This window comes from Ciconia boyciana, chromosome 1 (assembly GCF_034638445.1).
Source record: "Ciconia boyciana chromosome 1, ASM3463844v1, whole genome shotgun sequence".
Classification (NCBI taxonomy): Eukaryota; Metazoa; Chordata; class Aves; order Ciconiiformes; family Ciconiidae; genus Ciconia; species Ciconia boyciana.
Window position 1 is genome coordinate 13,925,373 of NC_132934.1, and position 27,923 is coordinate 13,953,295.

At 34.9% G+C, this 27,923-nt stretch overlaps 1 protein-coding gene across 3 annotated transcripts in view; it reads right to left on the reverse strand.

Moving 5' to 3' along the window:
- Nucleotides 1–576: 576 nt before the first annotated feature.
- Nucleotides 577–27,923, reverse strand: part of PHTF2 (putative homeodomain transcription factor 2) — a 73,911-nt gene continuing 46,564 nt past the window's right edge. The window contains exons 7-17 of one of the 3 annotated variants that reach the window (XM_072858699.1): nucleotides 26,042–26,243; nucleotides 23,784–23,942; nucleotides 20,297–20,515; nucleotides 17,843–17,971; nucleotides 16,397–16,669; nucleotides 15,196–15,327; nucleotides 12,647–12,733; nucleotides 11,473–11,628; nucleotides 7,921–8,016; nucleotides 3,921–4,046; nucleotides 577–3,135 (exon numbers count right to left, since the gene is read on the reverse strand). In XM_072858699.1, coding sequence (XP_072714800.1) covers nucleotides 3,115–3,135; nucleotides 3,921–4,046; nucleotides 7,921–8,016; nucleotides 11,473–11,628; nucleotides 12,647–12,733; nucleotides 15,196–15,327; nucleotides 16,397–16,669; nucleotides 17,843–17,971; nucleotides 20,297–20,515; nucleotides 23,784–23,942; nucleotides 26,042–26,243 — 1,600 coding nt within the window. In that variant the 3' untranslated portion in view covers nucleotides 577–3,114. The remainder of the gene's footprint in view (nucleotides 3,136–3,920; nucleotides 4,047–7,920; nucleotides 8,017–11,472; nucleotides 11,629–12,646; nucleotides 12,734–15,195; nucleotides 15,328–16,396; nucleotides 16,670–17,842; nucleotides 17,972–20,296; nucleotides 20,516–23,783; nucleotides 23,943–26,041; nucleotides 26,244–27,923) is intronic. The other 2 variants (XM_072858689.1, XM_072858678.1) reach the window with 2 other exon arrangements.

Sequence of the window (27,923 nt, forward strand, 5' to 3'; positions counted from 1 at the left end):
TAGTGTCTTCCTTGACCTTTAAAGACATTTTAATTTGTAATTAGCTTACATTTGGAGTAAGTTTAGAAAGTGAGCAAATGAACACAAGTGGGGAGTGTAACCTACTGCCCAGTAATCAGTGGTCATGGGGATACCACTAGCAGAACATGTTTAAAGTCCAAAGACTAAGCTTTGGAAAAGGCAAAATTAAGCTAATAAAAATGGGTGTTTGAGAGCTGTTAATAGAACAGTTTTCTGTTACAAAATATTTCACTAATGAGTAAATAAATAGATAAAATACATAAGTTATCACACATTAATTCTGTCCAAATATTCCATAACATGTTATTGAAACATTTCACTTTGATTTCAATAAGTACCTTAGTTTGCTTGTATTTTGAATTTTACATGGAAGTGTAAAGCAAAACTGTGACATAACGAAACAGTAAAAATGGTGATTGAAATTAATCCCTTAAATCCTGCTGAAATAGGACTCAATTCTGTTTCAATATTTTTGAAATAGAAACAGTTATTTGGAAGTTGCATGTCCAGTAGTCTTGATAAAATTAAACTACTTTGCATAACTAAAAGTGTCTGAAAGTTTGTGTTCTTGCAATAAAGTGCAATTTTGACACCCATCATTTGCATTCCATGTGCAGGATTTCTCTCCTAAATGTGCTTTAATTTAAATAGAATATATGGATTTAAGTCAAAACAGGCAGACTCAGAAATATGCTGGATATTACTAAAAGATATAGCCCACCGCATTGTTTTTTTCTTTTTTACCATCAACCATAGAAAGCTTTATTCCAAGCCTAATCACACTTTCAGTTACAAAACATGTGGCAAAAAATAACAGTTAACACGCAAGATCTGCCATATTTCTACTTGCCTCTATTCTCATACTGGATTTTCCATACTGAGGGATGGAGAATAAGCCTCTCCCATTTTTAACATAATGAATATACCTAATGGTAGCAAATAAAGGTTTTTTAATGTCATTTCACAAATCTTTTACTCTCCCCAAGCCGCCATTTGTTAGTGCAACAATCCAGCACAGTGCTAGTTGCTGAGGTATACATGGTTAAACTAATTTCACCTTCAACCGAAACCACAATGTTTTCCCTCCCTCCCTTTTTTTTAAAGGTAATGAAAGCCATATATTCACCATTTCTAAAAATAATTCCATTCTAGAGTAAAGAATGGTTTTGTAATAGTGACAGGCTGTAAAAAGCAATAGCCTTATCTTTTATCACCCATAGAACTCCTGCTGTGCTTTTTTTTCTTAAAATATATTTTGTGCAAAATTAAGTTCTGTGTAGGTCTGTACCATAATTTGGAAAAAACTGTGTATAAAATGTACTTAATGTTTAAAAACAATCCCAACATCAAACAACAGAGAAAGAAGAAACAGATCAGATGCAGCTGAAGTTTTCACATGAGAAACTAAATATAGTATGTTCTTAAAGCTCCAGTAATACATTCTTTCAAAAACCAGAATGCACTTTGGTCATTATTAAACATTAGTACAGAGGCAAATAAAATACAAAATGCTTGTTTGTGTTGCTTTATATATAAAAATATTTTTATACCACATAAGTTTAAGATACATTACTTCAAATCTTTCAAGATTCTGAAGATTAGCAAACAGTGCAATGTCCAGACTCTTGTCACCTAATTACTTGTCATTTTTCAAGATGAAGCCACTATTTTAGAAATATAAAATGTAAGAATACTTGTGCCTGGTGATATTAATCCTCCCCAAATAATTTGTAGATGGAAAGTTGTTCCAAGTAACTTAATTCTACACGGATGAACATCTCTTTTTGTCACACTGAAGAACCAGGAGTCACCATGACTGGTCCATGTGGGAGGCAGGGATAGAAGGCAGGGGGAGAGGTGGGAAACCCAAGGCTAGGAAACGCCAGCCGGGAAAGCGCTAGGGAATGACCCCTGCTCAGGAGGAATGGGAGGAAAGGAGGTTATTTGAAGACACAAATCTGACGAATACCAGGCTTCATGAGTTCTGCTGCTCACCAGAGGAACTTGTTTTCTGTGTTTAACTGTTCTTAAACTTCAATGTGGTATGAATGGCATATACTATAGTGTACAAGAGGAGAGCATCTATCTGTCTTATGCTCAGTCATTCATAGCATTCCTTTCATCAGTAAATCTTTCACTTGTTTAAATATTCAACTTCAACATATAATATATACTGCTCCATAGTTCACCATAATATATTCCAATTAATATACATTTATATGTATATATATATATATAAAGTTTCTCATTAAAAGTAACAATAAAAAGTGCACATATTGAGCATGCACAGTCAGAGCTGCGCAGAACAGCCCAGTATTTCTAATAAATACAATATTTAATTTTATCAAAATATCATACAGCATGGTAACCATTTACAATTATTGCTCTAATAAAAGTGTTATCAAAGAGCACTTGTTGACTTGTTATGTAACACCTTATTAATATCCCAGGATATTTAAACTGCAGCCTATATGAGTTTAGATCCTGGAATTATTCAAAATACTAAAAATTCCCACTTGCTTCTAATAGTAATATAAAACATTTCTGCTACCTGGCATACTGTATTGTCAGTACTTTATTTTTTGTATATGTCTCACTTTTCTATTGCAACCAAACATCTATTGATGTTACGTTGTCCTCATAAATGATTGGTGCAAATGAAATATTCTAAGCAATTTTACCACACTATCAAAAATCAAATGACTTCCATATAGTGTAACTGTAACTAAAAATGTTCAGCATTGGCTTCAGCTTTAACAACAGATATAGTAATTTAGTGTAATCAATTTCCAGGATTTCAAGTTCTCAGACACAGTTTTTGACCCTTCCTAAATCTGACTCTTTCCAAAACTAAACAAATAAGTTTGAAAATAAAATATAATCGTCAACTAAAATGAACATAAAACAGTGAGAAGATGAAATAAATACAAAGATTGCACAAGACAGTCAGATGTAAACACTTCAATTTTCCAAACGACATCCTTGAAGAGGTTGTAGCATCTGAAATACAGATTCAGTGGCTGCTTTGAGGCAGTTTTGTCAATCAATGAGCTTTTCTATAACACTGTGTTATCTCATCTTCTTTATATATTGTCAAGATTTGATCTTCCAGAGCTGGAAAAGTTAGAGCAGTAAATCACCATTATTTCTCATCTCAGTTTTCTGTTTACCAAAACTGCAATACCACCATGTTTTTTTTCTTATTGCATTTGCTGCATATTCTATGATACACAAAATACATTTCACATTCGTTTACTTCTAACAGGAAAAAATGGGTAGATGTAAGCAATCTCAAAGGCCAGTTAAGGGCTTTGTGCTACAAGCTTGTGGAAACTAACGTGCCTCATAACCTCAATGTTGAAATAGTTTCCAGAGTTTGTAGTTCAGAGGAGCCCAGAGAGTAGGACCTAACAGGATACTCCTTCAGCCACCACGAAATGACACTGTGTAAGACTGGTCATGGTAATACTGTATCCACTGTAATACTTTACTGCAGCGCAAGACAAGGATAGCTTGCATCTTTCTGCATCCCTTAAAGAGCTACAAAGTCAACAGTGAGGAATTCAAGAGAGAAATTAGATCTGGGACATGAAGAAAAGTTAAATAAAGTCTTGTACTTATGTGTACGAATGTCTCTGTATTTATGACTAAGAATTCTTAGTAATTATGTGTCCTAAATGAAGTTAGAAAGCCACAAAAATGCAAAAAAAATGTTAATATGGCTGCTTTGACAAATACATCACTATTCTTCTGATATAGCTTAGATTTCATAACCATTTTCAAACAATAAATCTTCTAGTTAATACAGTTAAGGATTCATTAGGCTACAATGTATGATCCATCTATCATAACATTCTGAACACCATGGTGAAAAAAAAGGATGCTTATCAAGTAGTTACCTTTAGATTAAATCCAAGCAAGTCACTGATGACACCAGAAACAGCTGACAGGATGACAACTTGGGTGATATTATAAAGCAGTGGATTCATTGTAAGCCCATATAACCTAAAGGGACTGTCCAGTTCCTAGTAATGCAAAACAATGACATCACTGAAAAGCAAAAATTACACAAAGGTGTTTTTGTTCACACATGCATTAAGCAATATTAGATCGTTTAGGAAGTCTTCAAGTCACAGCGGACTAAAACATTCTCCTATTCTTCTGCATACAAAAAACAACATGCAAGAAAATACTCATCACATTAACTGACTGTTGAGTGATGGTGTTTAAATAACCCTTAAAAAAATTGGAGGCTACCCATCTAGAGCATCTACCAATTTGCTCATGGAACCAGGAAAGTAGAGAGCTAGTTTTCCTGGCACCAAGGTGCCATCATTTTATAATTCCTTATAATTTTCCAGACATCACCTTCAGTGTTAAAAGAGCTGACAGACAGCAAAACCACAAAAAAACAAGAAAAGATTTTCGACAATGACAGAAGGCTACCTCACTACTATGAAAAACTGACAAGAATGTCTTTCCTAACGCAATTCCCCTCCTTTTCCATTAATTTTGAGATTACTGATGAACATGGCCAGAAAAGGAAGATAAAGGAAAAAAATACTAATAACCATTTAACTGCCAATATTTTTTTTATTGGAAGGATCAAAAAATTAGCCAAAATTAATCTGCAGCAAAACTTGAACAAAGAGGCTATTTCATCAATTTTCAGTTATTGGTGTGTGAATAAAGTCACCCAAACTTTTCTGGCATAGAAATATGTCAAATAAAGGAAGAAAAAAAACTTTTAAAATATAAGACTGGATTATATAAAGTATAACAACTATCACTGCTTTGGTCATTTATATTTTCTAGCTTTAAATTCATCTTCATCCCTCTCCTGCATTACATCCTGGGCCTTGAACAAGGCCTTATAAACCCTTTTTAATGAAGAAGAATTTCAGAGCTCTGACTTCTTTCCAAAGAGGTGAAATAAGAATGAACAACCTTTTCATTTAGATGTAATGTGGTATAAAACTCTACTGCAAATACAAAAGAGATAAAAGACATGATTCTGAGAAGAATAGCAGAGAAATTCTTCTGTAAGGAAGAAGGAAAGTAAGGAAAAAGTTTTTAGATTTTGGATTCATCTTACCAATTTTGGGAGTAAGAAAATAGTAAGGATATTCAACATAATACAGTCTTGAGTAAAAGCTTAAGGATCAAAACCATCCAAAACCAAATTGAAAAACCCCCCCTCCATTTAGCTACTGGGCATGAAACACGTAATTGTGTTGATCATTAACTACCAAGAATTCATTTAAAGCTCATACTACGTGGCTTGGAAATCTCATCTCCCTTTTGGGCACATTCTCACAGTAACTAAGTGATGGCCTGGGTCTGGGATTTGTGCCACAAAAGCCAGGTCACCTGTTGGAAATGCCATGTCAGTTGATACATTTCTGGAAAGAGTAAAACATGAACATTTTTTTGAAAATACTGAGAAAAGCGTGAAAAAGACTGAAGCGAATAAGATCAAGGGTGGATCAGCATCCTGCCACCAACAGCAGCTACTTCTCACCCTACCTATGTTCTCACAGCACACACGCATTTCAACTCATGAGATACCCTGAATCTGTTGTGCTTTGTCTAGTCTACTTGTCCAGTCTGTCCTTGAATCCAGACAACCCTTCTGCATCCACAGTGTCCTTTGACCAACAGTTGCACAAGTCTGCTACCTGATGCACAGAGAATACTTCCTTTTGTTTGTTACAAAACCAGGTCCTAAAAGCTTTGTGGTCCCTTATTCTTATACCAAGAGATACAGTCGATAACTGACTTAGCCAGGCTCTCCATACTGCTGTACCATAACTCTCAACTGGAGTTGTTGCTTTGTCAGCTTTGAGTCCTTGCTGACTTCATCAGTCCTCTCACAAAGTGCTGCGTACTTTTTTTGAGATGAGGGGACCACACACACTGCTAAAGGTGTGCTGGGGGGAGAATTACTCAGCTGACTAGAAGAAATACTCCATCATCTCAGCTACTAGCTGGCTAGATTAAAGAGAGTTTAAGCTTCATTTTAAGAAATGCTCCTTGGCGCACAGGAATCAACAGGGTAAATGACCAGAATTCAATGTGTGGTAGAATGAGGCAGCAAGGTCTTAAAGCACCACTATATGCAAAAAAACCCAACTGTTTCTCTTAATAGGCTTGAATTTTCCTGACTGCAGAGGAAAGGTATAGAGGCATTGAAAGATACAGTTCAGGTTTACTGTATGATAATCCAACCGTTCCCCCCACTGATGGGGATGTCTGCACATGGAATCAGTATCAGTTGTGCTATACTCAGACATGGTGGGAGGGGTGTGTGGATCAAAGGAAATTTATCTGAAGGGGAGGAAAATACTTTTACATTTGCCAGTCATTCCTGGGGAACTGTTCTACATGACCACCCTATCTTGGACTAAATGAAGAAGTTTTCTCTTTCTGGGAATCGTCAAAATCCTGTTGTTACCTTACTTCTGAACCTAAGAATAACAGATCAGCAGCATCTCTTTAAGAACTTTACCATAACATATGCATGAATGTATAACAAGGTCCGAATACTGAAAGCTGAAGCTAGACAAATTTAATTTAAAAATAGTTTACACAACAGCAGAACTGATTAAGCACTGAAACACCCTGCCAAGAGCGGTGGGGAGGCAAGTCATGAATTTTTGTTTTGTAGTGTGAGGACTGGCTTCCTCTTTGAAAGCCCACTTTAGTAATTATAAGTTATATACTGTTAATTTTAATGTAAAAACACATATGGAATACTAGATGTAATTGATTTTATTTCTTCATAAAAGCCAAACCTAAAATTAAAAAAGTTTTTTCAAGTGTTAAATTTATCGCTCTTATTTGGCATTCAGGTAACCCTTAAGCAAGTTTTGGATTAGGGAAATGTTTAGTTTGAAGGAGAATGAGACATTTCTGGAGCAAGAATTAAGCTCCCAGACAATTGAAAGAACAAAACAGCTTGCCTCCCAAATTATGACAGATCTGTAAGTTTGAAAGAACAGAAGAACTCAGCAGAGGCAATTTAGGATCAAATGTGTCTTCCTGAGAACCTCAATCACTGCTTTGTTAATAATAACAACAACAATAACAAGTTTTAAAAAAGCCCTAAGCCTGTCCATGGTCTAGCTCCAGAAGAGTGAAAGTAAGATGATTTTTCTTCTGCAGAATTCTAGAAATGGGAAGTAATAAAAAATTCATGTTCTCTCACCATGAAGAAATATCTTCTACCCACCAAATATAGTTAGCTGGCAAACAGGATAATATTGCATAAGCAAAATCTTTTCTACTAATCAGCAAATTTCCATGCAAAAAAAAATTTGCCAAATAGTTCAAGGGCACAGCTGACTTAAATATTTTAATTACATTAAATGAAATCCGTGTTTTTCATTAACTTTTAAATGGACCTATGTAGCAATTTCTCTCTATGTTCCAAAAGGATTCTTCTATGACAGTAAGTAAAGAAGGCATCAAGTATAATCTAGTTTTAATTTGAAATGCTAACCACTGACAGTTTTTAAAAGGAATTATTTTTATGGAAGAATACAAATCCTCCAGCATCTTATTACTAGAAACAGCTATCAACACTCAAAACAGACAACAAAATTGCATCATTTATTTCCCAAGGGTTCATCATCCTGTCCGTCCTGAAGTACCTTCCCTTACGCTGCTCATATACTGTTAAAGAATAAAACTTATTGTATATAATAATTTGTAATCCACAATGATAGCAACATAACAGACTGTAGTGTATGAACAAGTAGCATCGCTGTGAAAGAGTTACAGAGCAGATTTAAACCAAAGCATGCTGTACGGCCTGCAGAAGTAATACAAGTGACTCATTAAGCAATCTATTCTGCTTCTTAGTTCTATATAATATGGTAATACTATTTTAATTCTTACCTTCAATAACTTAGTAGCAAGTTTTAAAACATTGTTCACTAGTGTCAGTTCCTCCTTCTTATTAGGCTTTTTCTCCATTTTCAAGTACAAGTTTATCTGATTTAAATAAAATATGAGCATCACCACTTATTCAGAATTTAAAGGAATTCATTTGGAAACATTTAATAATAAAATGCGACTACTCAGCAGCCATATGATAGAACAGCAATGACATTTCTGCAAGCAAGCAAATTTTTTGCTTCCTTTTTAATATGCAAGAACAAATACTGGCTCAGTACCATAGGAAAATACAATGTTTTATGATACGACAAAATACATTTAACACAATTATAGCAACAACTTTAAAGTTTAGTGTAATCTACAAATTAGACAAGGAAAAAAAAAATGTATGTAAAGTTTGCATAATTTCTTTTTCCTCCTTCAATAATTGCCTGAGGTTTGTCAATTCATTTCCAGAAGGTTTTTATACTAGTATGCAGACCTTACAAGGCTTAACATCCCCAAAAGTTATTGAATAGACTGAAATGCTAAAACATAATTCTGCTAAAGTGTAATTTCTTTTAAAAGAAGATTTTAGTATAATTGAGTACTTCAAGAGCACCTTGAGTGCAGAAAATCAATCTTTCTGGTACCTTGAAATATTTGAAAAATTATAAAACTCTTAATTGCTGTAGAAGAACAGTATATTGATCATTTCAAAACTTCCGTGATCCAGACTTTTTTAGGTCATTGTTTTTGAGAAAGTTTAGTTAAGAGTACAAATTAGCTCTCTTTTGGCCTTCTAGTAGTTTTGAAACATCAGCTTTCATTCTCAAATGACCTATCTTTCATATCCTAGACGAGGCAAAGGTTAGTTTTTCTTTTTTATTGCATAGCAAAAGCAAATCAAAAGAAAAATATCTTGAAAAGCCATGAACTTTTTATTGTAGGATGACGACCTTCAACAAAATAAAAAATGAACAATTTAGCAACATGCTGAAGTAGTCCTTCAGATGACAGAGACGCTCACCAAGCTACAGAAGCAATGTTGCAGAAAGGAAGTGATGCTATATGATGCTATGGTATGTTTAACTACCTTGTTGTAAGGTGGTTATTGAAATAAGGGCCACAGACATCTAAACAAAGTAACTGAATATTATCAGATCTCCCTAAAAAGGTCCCTGTAACTTTCTTATACAAGTTAAAAACCAAAAACTATGCCTAATATATTCCAAGGCATATTAAGTTTCTGAACTATCAATTTCATTTTAAAGTAAATTACACTTTTAGAGGCAAAGAGATTCCAGTCTTTAAATATAAAATTACTGATTTAAATAATTCAAGTGTTTATAAAAACAGGAATAAACTAAGAATAAAGGCTCTATTTAGCAACTCTGAAAAAAATGGTAGGTAATAAACCCTAGGAAGGTTCAAATCTCTTTTAATGGTTACTATGATTTCATTAATTTATTTTAAAAAATCAACATTCAATAACAAACTTTGAATCAGGAGGGGAATTGGAATGTGTATATGCACAGCCATCTACCATTTCTATTCTGAGACTTGAAACTGGCAAGACGACAACTTTGATCAGACCATACGTTGTATTTTACTCAACAAGGAACCACTGAGGCACTTAATTTACAAGACCAATTAAAAACACTTTCAGAAGGACTTGAAAAATTACAGGCAAACAGCATATAGTCAAAGAATCCCTTGATGCAAAATGGCTGATCTTTTAGTTTCCCATCATGACTCCTAATCATGAAATTCATAGGTTGAATATAAAGCACACAGAAGTGGCTGGAAGTTTGCTAACAGAAAGCAGAATTTGCAATTTCATCTTATCCATGAAGCACTCAAATTGAATCTGGGGGTTGAGGCTTGTTTGTCCTTCTGGGTTTTTTGTTGTAGTTTTTTGTTTGTTTGTTTTAATGCTTCATTCTCTTCTCAGTAAACCTAATAACACTAGTGTGCAATTTTCAAGGACACCAGTTCAGATGTGCTTTTTTACATCAAGTGAGTGTCAGTCAATTGTTTGGGCTTGACCTCTCATGAAAGGCCAAAATGTCAGACTTTCATGAGTCTGTCTCAAGAACACTGTAAATATGCTGTGGTATCCAGCTAGTATGTCAAACCAGTCCAAAATGAGTTCTACCCAGGGTGATGTGTATCCTTTTTATTTTCTGAGAAACAATTGTGAATTCTATTTTGGTTTTCATTTCGTAAAGCTCTCAGGCATCTTTGAGGGAAATGACTTATAACAGGATAAGCTGGATTCAATACAAAGCTAAGTGTCTGATGACATAGCACTTTCTGATTTTATTTTTTTTTTTTAAGTTCTGGGGACATAGAGAGAGTGCTTCTTTCAATGTCAATGCTGGCTTAAAATGTTCAAACACTGACTCTCATGAAGAGCATGGTATAGAAACCTATGAAAGCAAAACAAAGGCTTGACATTCTCTGTCTATCTCTCTCTCACCTTGCACTCTGCATTTTTTCCCAGTCCTTATCCCAAACATTTCCCTCCATTTTCATTCCAGAAACAGAGGACATAAATTTCATTGGGACATTAGGCTATTCGTACTCCGAGGATCAACAGAACAATGCAAAGCTCTCCAGACTCAGGAACTCTGACAGGTTTCACACTGGTGCAAAACACAGCATTCAGGACAAGGTAAATAGGCAGTCTGTCTTCTCAGTGTCTAGTCTCATCATCTTAGTAGAGACAGAATGAATTCTCATTGAGCAAAATATGTAAGCAGTCATTTATACCATCTGTCGTAAGCTTCACATCCTGACTTTGGGAGACTCAGATTTTATTCTCCAACTTGAACACATTTCCTGTAGGAAACCTGTGAAGATTTCTTGAACTGCCTATTTACCTTGTGCTGAATGCTGTGTTTGGCACCAGTGTGAAACCTCTCCAAGCAGAAAGAGATTGCTTCTTACCTAACACTGACTGAACATGCTTAGCTTGGAAAACTATCAGCACGGCCAGGCAGAGCGGAGAGGGAAGTTTGCAGTACAAACACCAACTAGAACATTCCTGAGAAGAAAAGTACATAGACCCAAAGCCAAGCTTGACAGATGACTGAAAGAAAAAGTTTCCAAGGAGTCTAGAGGAGACTATATGTAATCCACGCAACCTAGCAGTCAAAATTATTGGACTGGAAACAGTGACCCGCTTTGTAGAGAGTAAATTTGTTTTCAAATCTTTTACTCTCCCATCCAACACTTTGAGAGTTGAGGTTTCTTTTTCCTGTTTAAAAGCTATTTTTTATGTTTGTGTTCTGTTAGATCTTTAATTATATCAAATTACATACACTGATATCTCTAAGCCCACTCACTTAAAGAGAAATTGGGATACGGCCATCTCAACGTTACATACAACTTTTAAACAAAGTCACACACTTCTCACAGAAACTGAACTTCAGGCTGTAAAGTGTTGTTTCACTACACCGTAATTAACTCCATAATCCAAACTTTTAATACATCTAAAATGCATGCCTGAGACCTACCAGATTAATTACTTATTTAGATATAAAAATATAGGTCTATACAAATTCTCACCTGCTCAGTAAGTAATATTGAGGTATTGCTGTACTTTTTACTGGTTTCAGATCCAAGAGTAACAAATCTTAAGAGAAAAAGAGTTAGTGAAATGCACCAAATTACAAGTTCCCAATTGTAGTGACAATCAAGGAAGATCTCATGCATGTGAAGCAGCTGAAAACAAGAGAAAGAAAAAACAACACCCAAAATTTAATTCAAAGTAATAATTACATTACAACACAAGAAAATAATTACATATCTCCCCAATTCCAATAAAAATTTCCCAGTAATAAGTATATGGATTGTTTTTAGGCATAAAAGATTTTTGAATCATAATTTAAAATCAACACTGTGTCAAAGATATGAGGTTTGATAAAAGATATGCTCCGAAAGGCTCAATCAGAATTTAGACATATTTTTTCATATCCCTAAAGCAATTAAAAAAAAAAATACATTCCAAGACAATTTTAAACTCATGTTCAAACTTGCAAAGACACTATATGGGATAAAAAACAAAATACACCCTCAAATTTACTGAATTATATAGAAAATTGAATCCAAGCAGAGTTACTGCTAAATTATATTGTTACTAAAATATTTATAGTTAGCTACCAGGAAAACACATTAGTGTTAACTAGGGAAGAAAGTGGAAAAAAAATACAACCAGAACCCATTCAGAAGCTTCCCTGTATTCTGAAACAGAAGCTCAAGGAAAAAATCTTAAGCAGTAAAAATCTTCTTTAAACATAGATTTGCTTACTAAAAGATATTCCACTAGAGGGCAGGCTAATATAGCCAACAATCTTGTTTCTCACAAAAATAATGAACCAAGGTCAATCTCGACTGTCTTTGCAAAGGTGTGTTCTGATGCAAAATGTTAGGAAAAAAACCCCTGTGTTCCAAGATCCACAATGGAAAATGAAAGAGGACACAGATTTAAAAAATAATAATAATATCATGTTAGGAATTATGCTATCAATAAGTTTCTTTAGCTCTTACAGAATAATATTCTAAAGTAGATAAAATGAACAATACAAAATGGAGCTTAATCTTCTGAAAAGCTGTAACAGCTGTTACTGATTTTTCACTGCGGTCTTTTAACTTAATAGGAATCGCCATGCAAAAGGCACTCAAAATAATTTTAAAAACTATTTAAGTCATGGCTGTTTCTATACAAGTAAGATTTCCTCACCTGTGCACAACAAATAAACACAACTGAGATAGTCAGTAGGAAGGCAGATGAAACTATTACATCAACTGAGCGTTGAGGACCTCGACGCTGAAAATAAAGGATATGCATATATGTGAGTGAAAATCTACCTAATCAGCGTTGATATTGAGCATATCCAGTTAGATTCACACCTTGAACCTATGTTTCATCATGGCTCGCAATTTGGCAATCCAAGTTCCAAACACCATATTAGATCCTAATAATATCACTACATTTGAATACCCCTAAAGGCATGTGAGATTAATTCAGGTGCAAGCATCTAAAGATAACTATGAGAAAAGAAAATATTCACTCCTTGTTCAGTCAGCTCCTTCATGATGTGAAGTAGCTTTCATTTAGGCAGCATTCCCTGATATAACAAATTCAATACGGCACTGGGCTTTAACCCCAAGTATCAAACCAGTGCTAACAAAAGATTTTTGGACACCAGATCACAACAGGATATCAAGATATGATTTCACAGGGTTGGTATTTTCCATTACTTGCCTCTTTTTGACACATAAAAATTGTAGCTGCAAATCACTGTCCCACTGTGGTAGGTGCAATAATATATTTCTCTCCCCCAGAACAAGAAGGAAAACTGGGGAACAAACACACTTTTCTTGAAAGGTGCAACCTCACTGTTTTCAATCTTTTTTTTCTTGCTTACTGGTACAATGAAATGTTTCTACCCACTGAACTTCTTCCCCATTTTTTTAATTAAAGAATTAAACATCCTGTGCTGCATTGAAACATGTACAAGTTATAACAGACATTTATTTCTCAACTTTGTTCTCCAGACATGCTACTAATTGTATAAATGTGAGAAGAATGGGAGGTGTACATATGCGAGATATAACCTTGAAACTTGGAGAAAGAGATAGGAAGCTTAACTACGGAAAAAAATTAAGTGCAAATTGCTACTGCAGGTATGCATGCACTACTTCTATACTGAGCCAGAGTGTTTTGCCTGTGCGAGACTTGAGATGTGTATATTCCCCAGCTCACATCTTCACAGGCGGACACATATACAGACAGGTAATACGTAAGTGTATTTTGGACAAATGCTATGCCAGTATATACCAGCAGCACCACTGCAAGAAGGCAGCCCTGCTCCTTAGCTGCTTGTCTCCATTCCTTTCCTTGTGCTAGCACAGGCGTTACAGAGCTGCCCAGTGAACCAAGTAATACAACACATGGAGGTGAAAATTACTGTTCTGGACTGGTTATTTTTCAGTTGGGTTAGTTCCCTATGCACCTGCCTCTGACCACTGTCTGATTGCTGTTTTCTTAGCCACATAATTATACAAATGTTTCTGGTGGCATAAGAAAAGTTGGAACATATAGATGTGGTTGTGAGGAAAGAAGGCAAGACACTCTCTCCACAACAATGCTACCATATGCAGTCTTTAAAGCATCAAAACTACATTCTATTGTCCAAGTGATGTTATGTTCCTTTCCTCCCATCCAGACTACAAGAAAAAAGACAAACCTCTCAAATGTAAAGTTTAAAGGGTACTTCTTTCTATCCCAACAGATACTTCCATAACACAAGGGGTGTTGTAAATGAATTGCCTCAATTCCTCTTAAAATGATGCATCATTCAAATTTAAGATTGGGCTCTACATTAAAAATTTTGCGTGCTTATAGTTCCTGCTTTCCACACTCCCCAGTCTCCACACCATAACTTATTTGTTTTAATAGTCCTTTACGTACTTCTAAAAACTATTGATAGCAGATTTCATCTAACCTTTCTTAACTGCTGTTGGAAAGAAGCATAGATGCAAATAAGGGGATTACCACCACTAACAAGAGATTGTCAGATGCTGTTCACCAAAAAACTGGTTCTGTAGAAACCAAATAGGGAAAAACCTAGCTTCATCTGAGTTGGATTATGCAATGCAGAGAGGAAAAATAGGCGGGGGGGGGGGGGGAGCAGAAAACAAAAAAACAACCCTGAGTTAAATAATATGGATCCTTTCACAAAGAATCATCAAAATGCCCTGGCTTGAAAAGATCATTAAAGAAATATAGGAATTACTCAAATATGAGCTGAACATACAATACAGGGATCGGAATGTCTTACAGATAATACTTGGGCATAATTTCTTGCTTCACCTGGCACGTATACACTCACAGCACAAATATGCACATGAACTGTCTTGCTTCATAAATTCCTTCTGTGTTAATGACACTAACTGGTGGGGCTCTCACAATAAGGTGTTGTCTGTATTATACCACAAGTGGTCATTTTTACCCAACATATTCACCTGAGAGACTTTTCTGCTAGCATTAGTAAGACATGACTCATACTTTACTCCAAGGTAAAAAATAGATATTTACTTTCTCACAATCCAGATGCCTGCAGACACTGCTGGCCCAGAGTCACTAAAATGAAGCGTATAGGGCACACGTACATCAGTAGGGGTAAGTGCACAGGAGGAAAAATTCAGACTAGAATACCAACCTTCCATCAACAGCATATGAGATAGTTTATATTAAAGTGGTAGCAAAAATATACATTATTTTACCTTTAGATAGGACCTGAGAGAAAGCCACATTTTTATATTCTGTACTTTCTTCAAGCGGAAGTGAGGAACCTCCGATTTTCTTGCCCTTCTGGCAGATGTTAGATGACCAAAAAGTTTGGCAAAAAGTAGCCTCTGCAGAGAAGAAAAAAAAATTACTTTAACAGTTAATTGATTTTCAAGGGCACTAAAAAGAAAATGGAGAAAAGGCTTCACTTAATATGTCAAAGTAACATACAATGTATCGGTGCACATTAAAATATGTTAATACAGTAGAGAAATAAGAGTAGCATGTTACTAAAAAGAGGACATACACTAAAAAGTTTTAAAAGTCTTCATATTCTAATGATAAACAAAATTTAGCTACACTGAGTTCCTTTCTTTAAATTTCAGACAACAGATCTGCTATGCTCTTAAAATTTGGGAGAAAATCAAATGTGCCAACCATTTGCATTAGACAGTGCCTGTATCACAGCAGTTCCTTCCAAGAGAAATTATTATTAGAAGCAGGTTAATTCTATTCTAATGTATTAGACGACATATTTTAGCTATAATTTGAGAAAAGAAAGTATAAAAAATTTTCTTTTGCATATGAGTAAGTATCTATACTCAGAAGCTAGTAAGGGATATTGATAATCTCTTAAGTTTGAATTGCAAAGTTTAAATTGCAATAACAAGCAATAAATTAACAGGTGCATTACTTCAGACAGCAGCTCTCACAGTCTCCAGCCATGGGACTGATCTACCAGCAAAGCAGGCAGGGCTCTTGGCTAGGGTCTGGACTGAACTGTTTTGAATTAAACTGAAAGTTTTGAATGAAACACAGGGTAGAACAAACTGGAAATTTATAGAGTTCTTTTATTGAAACTCCTTCTCATTGGAGAAAACTGAGACAAACTGGGACATGACTAAGAGCTGAGTTAATACATTGAGCCAGAAATCTGATATAAAAGATGTAAAAGTTTTCCCTCAAAAATGCTCTCCAGGAAAAAAGGTTTAGCTACAGAGACTGTACAGAGACTTCAGTCCATTGCAACCAACTGATCTCCTACACTGTAAGCCCACTGAAGTATTTGTCATCATTAATCTATGAATCATAGTGCACTGAAGAAAACAAGTTTAAAATATCCACAAAGTAAAAAAAACCCGCAAACATTAAACCTTGTTTTGCTTTGGATGAAGCCTTTTAGTTTGCTGTTCGTACCTGTTTATATGTCCTCTCTGCTACACATAGCAGAAAAAAGAAAATCCACACTAGAGACACTCGGACCACAAAACTTATAATAACCATTGAGAGAACCAGAATGTCTCCATTTGATCCAAATGCAGTCATACAAAGTTCCATGGCAGAATGTGTAGCTAGCTGTTCCAAATCTTTAGCTTGGGAAAGTCGAAAGACAAATGGCATTAAACCCAAGATTAAAGCTATGACGTTTCCAAAAATCTGATAACCAATTCCTGGTATATAGCTGTTCACCTAAAACCAAAAGACAACAAGGTATATTTTTAATTTTGGAATTCATTTGGAATTAAGTCAAAAAATAAATTATTAAGGTTACTGTCTTACTATCACAAATAATACTTTATAACCTGATAAGTTACATGAAACCTTCAACCAAGCATCTCCACAATTTACTATTAAGAAAAAGGAAGTCCTCAAAGAGCATTTAATGCACAGAAACCAAATATGACAAATCATTTAAAAACTCAACAAGATAACACTGCAGTTAAAAGACTCCAGTGCATATTCTTGTATTAAAAATTCATTCAACGCTGAATTAGCAAAGTGCACCAATCAGACTGTGTTGCTTACATCCTGTATGCTGCTCCTACTTGTGTTTTGCTTTTAGGTTGTATGTTTTTTAACGGAATCAAAGTGTTCACAGTGCAGACAGGACTGGAGTTCTATTGTGCTGGCTATGGCTTTGTTAACTTTACTTCTGTGGATTGCACCCAAAACTGTTCTTGTCTCTGAGTCAGGTACAGAGATCTGAACTAAGTTTGTGAATACATTGCTTTTTAACCAGTTGGAGACGGTTAAGTATCAACTTGTCAGAATTAGTGATAGTTTTCTTAAGCTATGCTAGGATTTTATGTTCAACTCTACAAAATGCCTATGTTGTCTATATTGAAAAAGAGTACAACATCAATTAAATGCTTTTCCAACTGTTTCCTGAAGAGGAGTACTAGGAAAAAGAAGGCAGGACTAGTGAGACATCCCACTCATCCTCTTCAGATGTTTGTTTTCTAAAGAGGAGAGCTTTCTTTTCCAATCTTAACTTTAGCATCCAAATACTCGGATCTGTATATTCCTAACCCAACATATTAGTTGTTCATTAGAATCAAGGAGATAAATAAGAATATTCACAGCATATATCACTTTGGAACAATAAAACAGAGGTTGGCTATGTTAGTAAGCACCTAACAATGCAAACACATTTTATTATCCCAACACTTAAGATTTGGTAGCTCTTTTATCTGTTAGTAACAAGTAAAGCAGAGTGATGTAAGCCATGGAACAATAATGTCAATAACAGATACTTAAAAAAAAAAAGGGGGAAAAAAACCCCAACAACATAAAACAAGCTTATTTTTGGTAGTGCTTAGACTCCTGAATACAGTATTTGTGTAAAATAAAAAGAATACTCACTCTGTTCATTATCATACCACTGATTTCAAGCACAGACATATCTGCTTTCTTGCAGTCATTACCCTCCCATACAATAGCACTTATTTTTTCTAGTCCTGGATTCAAACTGTGGATCCAAGGCAAATGACTCTGGGGAAGACAAGGAATATATTCCATTAGACATAAAAATCTATTGTCCTGTCAATATGCTGACAAAAAACCACTTTAGACTGACGCAAATATTGTTATATAGCATTTACTTCTACTATATGTTACTATATGTTAACCACATTCCTCAAAATCATACACTTCTTTTCCAAGAAATAGCTGTGAGGACAGAGATATCTCCTCCCCCACACTTCATTTTCTAATACTGTTGAGTTATTGTGGTTGAGGATTAATTGGCTTCCTTTTTGCTCAAACATATCAAAGAATAGAGCTGTATGAAAACAAAGGTCTACTTACAAGCCATCTTTAATTTTGCCACATGTTTAATGGAATACTTTATTTTTCTGATTATTATTTTTTTCCCCCTAACATTCTGAAAAGTAGTCTTTTCAGGTTGAGCCTAAGGTCACCAGGTTTTTTTATTTGCTTTTAATGATATTTGCGTACTTCACAATCCTTGTAATGGATAAAGGCCCCCCTTATGCTAACTGTATCTGCCAAGACTCAGAGAGAGTAGTAGGAGTCTAATCAATACATGCTGCTCCAAAAGCCAAGCAATCCCAGCCTCATCTACTGAATGCACTTTTGGCTGAGGCACCTTTACTCTAAAGAGAGAGCCAAGTGATCTGGAAAAATGTTAGGGCAACAAGTTCTGCTGTGGTCTTTTCTTTACTTCCCTCAGCCCTGTCTCACTCCTTTTCCATTCAGGTGATTAAAATTGCTCTCAACTCTGCCTGGTCACCTAGCACTATGTGCATCAAACTACTGGAAGTGGTGGTGCTGGAGGGGGGTGTGTGATATTATTTTTAAAATTTAATTTATCATTGATTAAAAGTAAAGCTTTTTATTTTATTACTTGCTTTATATCAGCATTTATCTGAAATCTGTGTATTCTGCTAAGTATCTCTCTTTTTTTTTTTCCATTAGATGAAAAAATTTGATTTATATTATTAAAACAATGCAAATATTAGTTGCAGGACTTCCTTCATCACAGATTTCCAAGGTCTCCCTCTAGAGGGAGTATCAACACCAGGAGCTGAAACTCAAAAATTCACAATCTACAATCAAACAGAAAAACACTAAACTGCAGAAAAACAAAGTCAATGCATATACTGCAATTCAAGTCCCTATTGTAAGGCTTCCGTTTTAGTGTTCATATGGAATGTAAGCAAGAAGAATTAAAAATAAATCAAAAAAGCAAAGACTGCATGAAATCCAAATTGCTATCTATTTTTTTTTTTTTTTTTTTGGGGGGGGGCAGGTTGGTTTTGGTTGGGGTTTGTTGGTTTTGGTTTTTTTTTTGGGGGGGGGTGGGGGGGTGGGTGTTTAAAATCAACAAATACATCATTTCCTACTGGTTATGAAGTGAAAAGCCTGTCCTTTGAAATTCTTTTCCTTAGCTAGCATTAACACCACCTCTTGCATGGCATTCCTTAGTACCGATGATGCACTACCAACACATATAACACGTTTATCCAGAAGAATGTTTCACATTCTCTCCATCTCTTTACTTAAATTAGCAATGCAATTAACATGCAATTTAAAGATAAGACTTGTACTACAAATATAACTGGCACTGTGACATCTGAATAGATTTTATCAAATGAAGACTAATACTTGATTATTAATGATCAAGTATTAACAATGGATTCTGTCCAGCATTAACCCAAGGCAGGCTGCAACTGACAAACACCCAACAAACGCTAAAATTTTCAGAAATGACTGCCTATATGTTGCTACAGAATAGCATTAAAGAAGGGAAATAAAATTATTAGCTTTAAGGTAAAAATAAATATATATCTAAATAGAATTCAGACATATATAATACCCATGTAACATCATATATATATATGTTATACATACATATATAACATTAGATACTATGTATGTTATCTTTGTTTGCTTTTTTATATATACATTTATATATAAACAAACAGAAAGATGTCTGATATGCACTCACAAAAAAGTAATTCCATTAGAGAACAAAAAAAAACAAAACACAAACCAGAACCATCTACCACAGAGGAAACTTAAATCAGCCAGTACTTGTCCTGAACTAGAACTAAGATTCAAACACTCAAATATTCTGTAGGCTATTTCAGTATATTGTAATATCCTCCCCATTTGACAAATTAATGACCGAGTAGCAGAAATCAAATTTTCCTTGTTTTAATTCTATCAAATCACTTTGGTTTTGTTACTTTCATTTAATATAGGGTCTCTCTCCCAGGCCTCCTGACATATGATAAAGCTGATAATATTGAACTTGTGTGTAGTGTAAAAAAATAAAAAATGGTGGATACCAACCTGATGAAATGGGTCATCTCTGTATTCTTTCTTCACACATGGATTCACTTGAGGGCTTTCTACGTCTGTCTCACTGCTACAGGAAGAGTGGCACTCTGCACAGTGTAAAAGGTCCTCCCACAGCACATCTTCAGTTTCTGATTCCGGCCTCGCACTCTCAGAATCTTGTCTGGAGCTTGAACACCGAGAACTGCAGCTAGTACCTGATTTAGGTGTATCCTGAAATTAAAATATGCATTGGAATTAATGCAGCTTTTTTATTCTACATTGTTTCCTGACAGAACAGTTATAAAGTTCAAATTAGTGAATCTGTGCTTATCTGGTTTTTATGTTCCAATCCATTACCTTTTTCATCAGAAAGAATTACATGTTTATTGAAGGAGTGTCTAAGAGGTTGCACATTTTTAGACACTGTACAAACAAGTAACAGTCCATGGTCTCTGCTTTGTTGGGGAGGGGGTCACATAATGAAGAATCAAATCATATTAACTATTAAAAAGAAATAACTATTTTACAGATTTTTAGAACTAATTAATTCAGTCTTTAACAGCAATTATCAAGCCACAGACTCCAACTACGTCTCAAACTTCTGATTTTATAAGCTATAAATTAAGCCTCTTTTAAAACACTTTACAGCTTCGTTATTTTAGTGAAAATGTGAAAGGCACAAGTGAGGCTTAAAGCCATATACACCGGACTGAAATTGTAATACAGAAATGTGACTGAGGGTGAGAAAAGCATAATTCACAAAGTTTTTTAAGTTAGACATTTTGATTTTCTGTCTCTAGTTGTTTGAGCTGAAGTATTTCAGCTACTTATTAACTTCTCTGTACAGTAAGGAATTCTTTCTCTAGAAAGGGCGAGGCCCTGGAGGCAGAAGGGACAGATATTTCTAGTCATCCAAGACCTGAGGCACTCAAATAGCCTTTCAAGCAGGCAGTGTGGACACAACTTAACTAGTTTTAAAAGAAAGCTTCATACATTCCAGAAGTACATATCTAAATGTAAGAACTTGTAATAAAAGAGGAATTGACTCTCACAGTCCTCTGCAAATCATGTTCCCCCATTGTTACTACTAACATACCTTCTCAAAGACGAAAAGAGAGTGAGCTTGTTTGAAGACAGTTATGCACCAGGTGCAGAGAGGAAAAATAAGGAAGAGTATACATAGCTAATGCTAGGTATATGTGTAATCTACATATTCATACATAAAATTTTAATTAAATTGTACTTGAGAAACAAGCATGCCTTATTATGTGCAAATGTTACCTGTATCTTAGATAAAGAAAGAAAAATATTAAGTTTGGGACATTCATATGTATGCATGGGGAGATTTTGAAACAATCTAATGTTGTCTTCAGAAGAAGAATGCAGAGCTTTAAACTACTTTCTACAGTAAGCAGGATCCATTTCCTGCAAGACAGTCTTAAAAGCAGTACCATCCTACTCATCACCATCCTCCGGCAATTTCCGTTCCCTCTTAACACAAAATTTATTTCTTCCTACTAGTTTCTCTTGAGAATATACACAAGTTTTTACACTGAAAAAAATAATCAAGCAATGCTTCAGCAGACATACTAATTTAATATGATTTGTAATGCATTACTATCTGAAGAAATGTTCTTTGTTCTTCCTGAAAATCATGCTTAATGTATTTTATGTAAGCAATTTGTAAAGAAATATTTAGAAAAAAATTGGTCTGAACTCTTTCCCTTTCTTTTACAAAGTGAGGGATAACATCAATGCAGAAAGAGTCTGAACTATTTTTTTTCTTAAAAAAAAAATTTATCTATAGAAGGCAGTCACTACTGGGTACCATTGAGTCCTGAAGTTAATAAAGTAAGAACATTAAAAAAGCTTGCTCAAACAACAATTAAGTTGACAAGTAAACATGAAGATAAAAGAAAATGTAGGACAGAAGTTGAGAGTATATCCACTGACTTCACTAATTTTTTTTTTTTTAAATACAAAGAAGGCTTTCACAGATTTGAAAACTATTGTTTCATTTCCTTTGTAATCATGTGGGGGAGGCGAGTTGGTAACAACAAAGAAAGGCTTCCTCTTTCATGGCATCAGTCAGATAAGTAAACGGGAACAAGTGTAAAATATTACTGCCAAAGCTACACACGGAGCAAATTTAGTCTCTTCAGTTTCTGAAGATATCTACAGTCTCCTCTAGCTCTGAAGCACTCTATGCAAAAGAAAATATATTTAAGCTGAAAAAAAACCTGACTGTAATCATGCCTTTCTGCTTCCTCTTGTCATGCACTACCAGATGCACAAGTATACAGTCAAGAGACATCTTCTGTAACATGAAAAAAAACAGTTCCAAGTATCGACCTGTTCAGTTATCCTAAACCAAATATTCATAAGGCATTAAACACCCAAACCAATTAGCCTTGTGGATCTTTTTAACCAAAGCCTGTGAGAAATAAATGAAAGAATAGAAGAGAAGATTATCTAATAAAGTTTTTATGCAAAGCATCAACTTCAAGGCTTTGCAATTGTTATAAGAGAAAGCAATATCTGAACCCTTCTAAGGAGACATTTCTTATATCAAGTAGACATTTCTTATATCAAGTAGAAAGCTTACTCAGGAGGCTCTGCCTATTAAACCCATCTGTAAGTGGACTTCTGTCAGGGCTGAAATTACCCTTTACACTCTTTTCTCATAGTCCGAGTGAAAAAATGGCAATACAGCCTTTAAAAAAAAGTTCCATATACCTGTTAAGTTGCATACCATTAGCAAAAAAAAAAAGAGCATAATGTCTTTAAAATTACAAATAAATAAATAAAAACGCAGTAACATATCCCCCTTTCTCTTTCAATCTCTGAGGTCTTACGATTAAAGACTTTCCTAATATGGAATCTATGAATTTCCCTCTTCTAAGCTATGATGTCATCAAGTCTCTTAAAATTTCAGTATTTTTATGCATTAACAATTTTGTGATATTTCATGACAATATTTTAAATGATTGTTTCAATAAACACGAGGGAATGAAACTCAGAGGTAGAGTCAATCAGACTTCTCCACAAGAAGGCTAGTGAATCCAAAAATATTAACTAAATGGAGAGAAACAGCAGCACTAGCAATGAAAATTTGCATATTGCCAATTGCTACTGTTTCTGTAACAACTCAAGTTTCCAGAGGAGATAGCTGGTGTCAAAAGGCAGCAACAGAGTTGGCCATAACCTGATGCAAGATCTACAGAATATATTTTAGGCTCTTTACAACAAATTGAAAAATAGGATAAAGCTCAAACTAACTAAATAAAAACCTCTTAATTTCAAAATGCTGTTATTAAAAACAAACAAACAAGCAAACAAAACACCAAAAAATCCCTGTCCCCCACTAGCATGACTTCCAATTAACAGACTCCCAAAATCCAATAGAGGAGAAAAAAGGTTTGACGAAAATATATCTATTCAATAAGAAACTAAGAGGTTTTAACAATTTACAGAAAAGCAGCAATGGAAAAGAACATACCTCCAGAGGATAGTGTTTCTTATAATGGTGAGATTTCCTGTTTCGAAGTGTACAATCACTAGAAGTGCGTTCTACATTGCGACGTAAAGAATATCCAGTTTCAGGCCCTTCCTCACTAGAAACTTCATCTGATAAATTTGTCACAGTCCTGTGAGTATCCTAGTGCAAGAAATATAGTATTAGTAAGACATATACTCATACTTACTAGGTCTTGTTCTCAACTACTGAAATCAAATTTCTTTCTGCAACATTATTATCTATGCTCAGTTAAATCAGATATTAATACATTTCCAGTTGTCAAAATTAAGTGGTACAGCAGGAATTATTAAATAGAAATTGTAATCTCAAATACACATTTCTCAGTGTATTACAGTGTATTACAATAGAATTACAATTCATATTATACTAAAGAACAATTCTGACATCATTATTTTAAATGTAATTTTGTCTTAATTGAACCTACCAAGAAAGGCTTAGAGGCAATATATCCAGAAGATTTGGAAAGGAAAAAAAAAAAAGAAAAAAAAAAAGGAAAAAAGCCCCCACACAAACAAACAAAAAAACCCCACCAAAATTGTGGTAGCAGACATTATAACATTGAATTATCAACACATACAGTACAAAGTCAACATTTACCTCTTCTTCCAACGATAAAGTGCTACAGATTGCATGTAGAATACTCAGATCATTAATTTATTCCACTTTCCATTTCCCTGATTTTAAAGCAAAGTAGCCCGTACAGTAACAGAAAGAATAAAGGGCAGCAAAGGATCATTCAGCTGTCGAAAACTTTTTTGTCTATTCTCATTTATTATGAGATCACCAGACAGGACCCTGTAAAGTTTCCTTTGGAGTCTTCCTGTCATAAATGAAATGCTAAAAGGACAAAAATAGTGAAGCTATTCTCTATGAATACAACAAATCCTTTTCCCCCCCTGCAACTCAGACATCATTCTCTCTTCCATGATGAACTCTGTTTTCTGAGATGCTTCAAGGTCAGGTCATTTCACCTTTTTAACAGCTGAGTTGCATAGAGAAAGAGGGACAGGTAGAACAGTCTGTGGTGTCTTATCTACTACCTTTTGCAGTGGCACCGAAATGTATTGATTGTCTTTGGAGGAAGAGATGAGAAGAAGGACAGAAGAGAGGAGCCTATTCTAGCCTCTGCCAACTTCTCTTTAATGTGGATGCATACTCACCAAGCAAGTTAAACATAGACAACATCTCCTCCATTCTATCAAAGAAACTTAAAACGCTTTAAAATTACTTCTTCTTAAAAATCCTTGATTTGTTGAATTTCATCAAGAATGCAAAATGCTTGTAATTGATAAAGACAACTGAACCTCTGTTGCTATCACTGCTGAGAAAGCACCTCCTGCAGAGCAAGAGTGAAGTTTTTGCCCTGAGGTGAACCTTCATCACCTTCATTCTGACTTAATCATATGGATCTTTAAGGGGTTGTTAAATAATTTGGCTATGAAATCCACAAATGCCTTTCCTTTATAAAAATGTGTACTTGTAGACTTCCAGTAGAATAACCTTTCCCTTTGATATTATCATGGAAAAACCCTTGCTATGACTGGTCATTGATGGTAAATACTAGTGAGACAGAGTCAAGTACAAGAGCTGCACTGGCAGTCAATATATGTTCAAATGCCAAAGATAAGAAAGCCAGGAAAAACATTTTGGAAAAGCTATTCCATAGAACAGTAAGATGAAAATAGGATATCCAGGAGATAATCAGACCCAGCCAAATTAAAAGTTCTGCTTTCTTTCACGACCACTTATGCTTCCATATCATCCCTATTCCTCACTATGGAGAGACTATGGAGAGTCCTGCATACTTCATTGAGAGGGAAATTGTGCTTTCCTCATCTTCTACAGAGATCAATTAAAAAAAAAAAAAGGAAGATGATTCACAGGCAAATGCTCAGAATGACCTCAAAATTACAAATAGTCCGTAATTCAAAATTGGTTCCATTTTAGCACAGAGACAGACCTGTGTCCAGAGTATCAGAGAGAAAGGAAAAGGTACAGCTTGTTTAGCTGGTCTGGAAAACCCACAGATAAAAGACAGCACACAAATTTGTGCACTGAAATACAGAATGGCAAAGAATGTTTAGATGTCAGTAAGAATCCTCCTACAAGAAAAGGAAAGGCTAGGAATAAGAGGACATAACATAATTTTTATCCCCAGGACCCTACATATCATTTGACAAATTAATAATCCTGCTTTGAAAGCAACAAAGCACACTTACTTTGTGATGACTGTGAGTGTTGAAGGCATCTCTCACTGTTGCCGTGCTCCACCCTAACTCTTCTGGCTTAATCACTTCACACCGACGCTCATGGGCCTGCATACATTCTTCACTGCTTTTACCTGTCTTTTTCCCTTCAAGGGACACGTAGCCATTATCAGTCTCAGTAGATTTATCTATTGAGTTTTTTGCTTTCTTAGATCTATATTTGAAACAAATATAGGTATTAAATTAACAATTCTCACAATTTTTTTCCCAGTCTAAATCCTGCCTATCCCTCTCAACCCATGTTTTAGTTTTACTACTAAGATGACCACAAACTAATAATATTAACATCTGATGCAATATTTGTAACTATTTCATCTTCTAAATAATAACCATTATCCTTTCCTAAAATGGTTACAAAAGAAACTGTCAGTGTTTGAAAGAAAATTATATCATTAGCTACTGAAAGAAGAGAAAAGGAAATCTATGTTTTAAAACTAAAACTTCACAGCAACTTTGGCAATAGAACCACAAGCCTCAAATGTATATGAGAAACTTCTCTATTCTATCTTAACCAAAAAAGACGTATGCTGAAAGTTTCTTTAAGTGTTATTATTTCAAAGCAAGTATGCCATTTCCTGAAGCTGCAAACAAACATGCTGTTTAGTACTCTGTATGCGGATATTTGTTGATGTTGTTGTTTTAAATACACTCTGCTTATTGACAACTCTACTAAACAGAATGTGATTTACCCTTTTCCGTATTATCCAGTAACACCCCTAGCAACATATTTCAATGTATCTTACAAACACACTAATTAAACCTGATTTCAAATCACAAAATAAGTTTATGAATTATGCTTCAGTATTATTATTAAGACTACTAATATTCATGCAGAGACTTCCATAATATTCTCTAGATGTCAAGGCTCTTATCTAGTCAATAGATGTAGCAGTAAGAATATCTAATGCCAGAAAAAGGCTTTCTGAAAGCACACGTTTGGATGATTACACTTCCAAATCAGAAAGTGCAGTCGATGAAGGAATGAAAAGGAATAGCAGCTTGCTACCTTATCGACACAGACTACTTTACGTCTTCACTTAAGCTTCTGTATTCTCAAAGTAAATGACATGGGGGGGGAAAAAAAAAAAGAAAAAACCAGAAAACCAATTAATATCTTGTATTTATTAGATTTTGTTTGTTAGATTCCCAGAACACTTGTGGAAAAAAGAAAAGTATTATAAATCAAGTTTCCAGATTTTTTTATTTTTATTCAAAGTAGAACACTGGACATAGGTGATAAAACTATCAAGAACCTGTTCAATTGATCTTGTGCTCCTATGAGGGAACATGCATTGCCTTTCTCTTTAAGGAGTGAGGCATTCTGTGAGAGCTCGGATTACACAGCAGAAGATTAAATTCCTCTTTAATATGTACATCAAACGAATCAGGGGAATTGGGATAGTTGCCTCACATTCCTCCCAAGATAAGGTATTCCACATATACAGGGGAGACCTGAACACAAGAAATGGCTAGGAAGAGCTGGATAAAATAGAAAATTTCAAAAAGGAACAATTCATCTGTTAGAATGCAGACAAAATAATGAAGAGAAGAGACAATGTTACCAAAGCGTTTCTTCTTCCTTTCCCATCTTTAATCTCATTCTACCTTCCCTCACCCCTTCCTGGAAAAAAGCTAACAGCATTTATGGGGTTTTTTTTAAACCAAAGTAACTGCTGCTCCACTTCTCTTGCAGGAAGCTCTTGTAGGAAGCTATAGAACTCACCTACTATTCCCTGACCTATTCCCAAAATTCTTAGTCAATTTTATTTCTAAATGAGTACAAAACCAGCAGAAACACTTTCTGTAGTTATTATATATTTGCATGGATTAATTT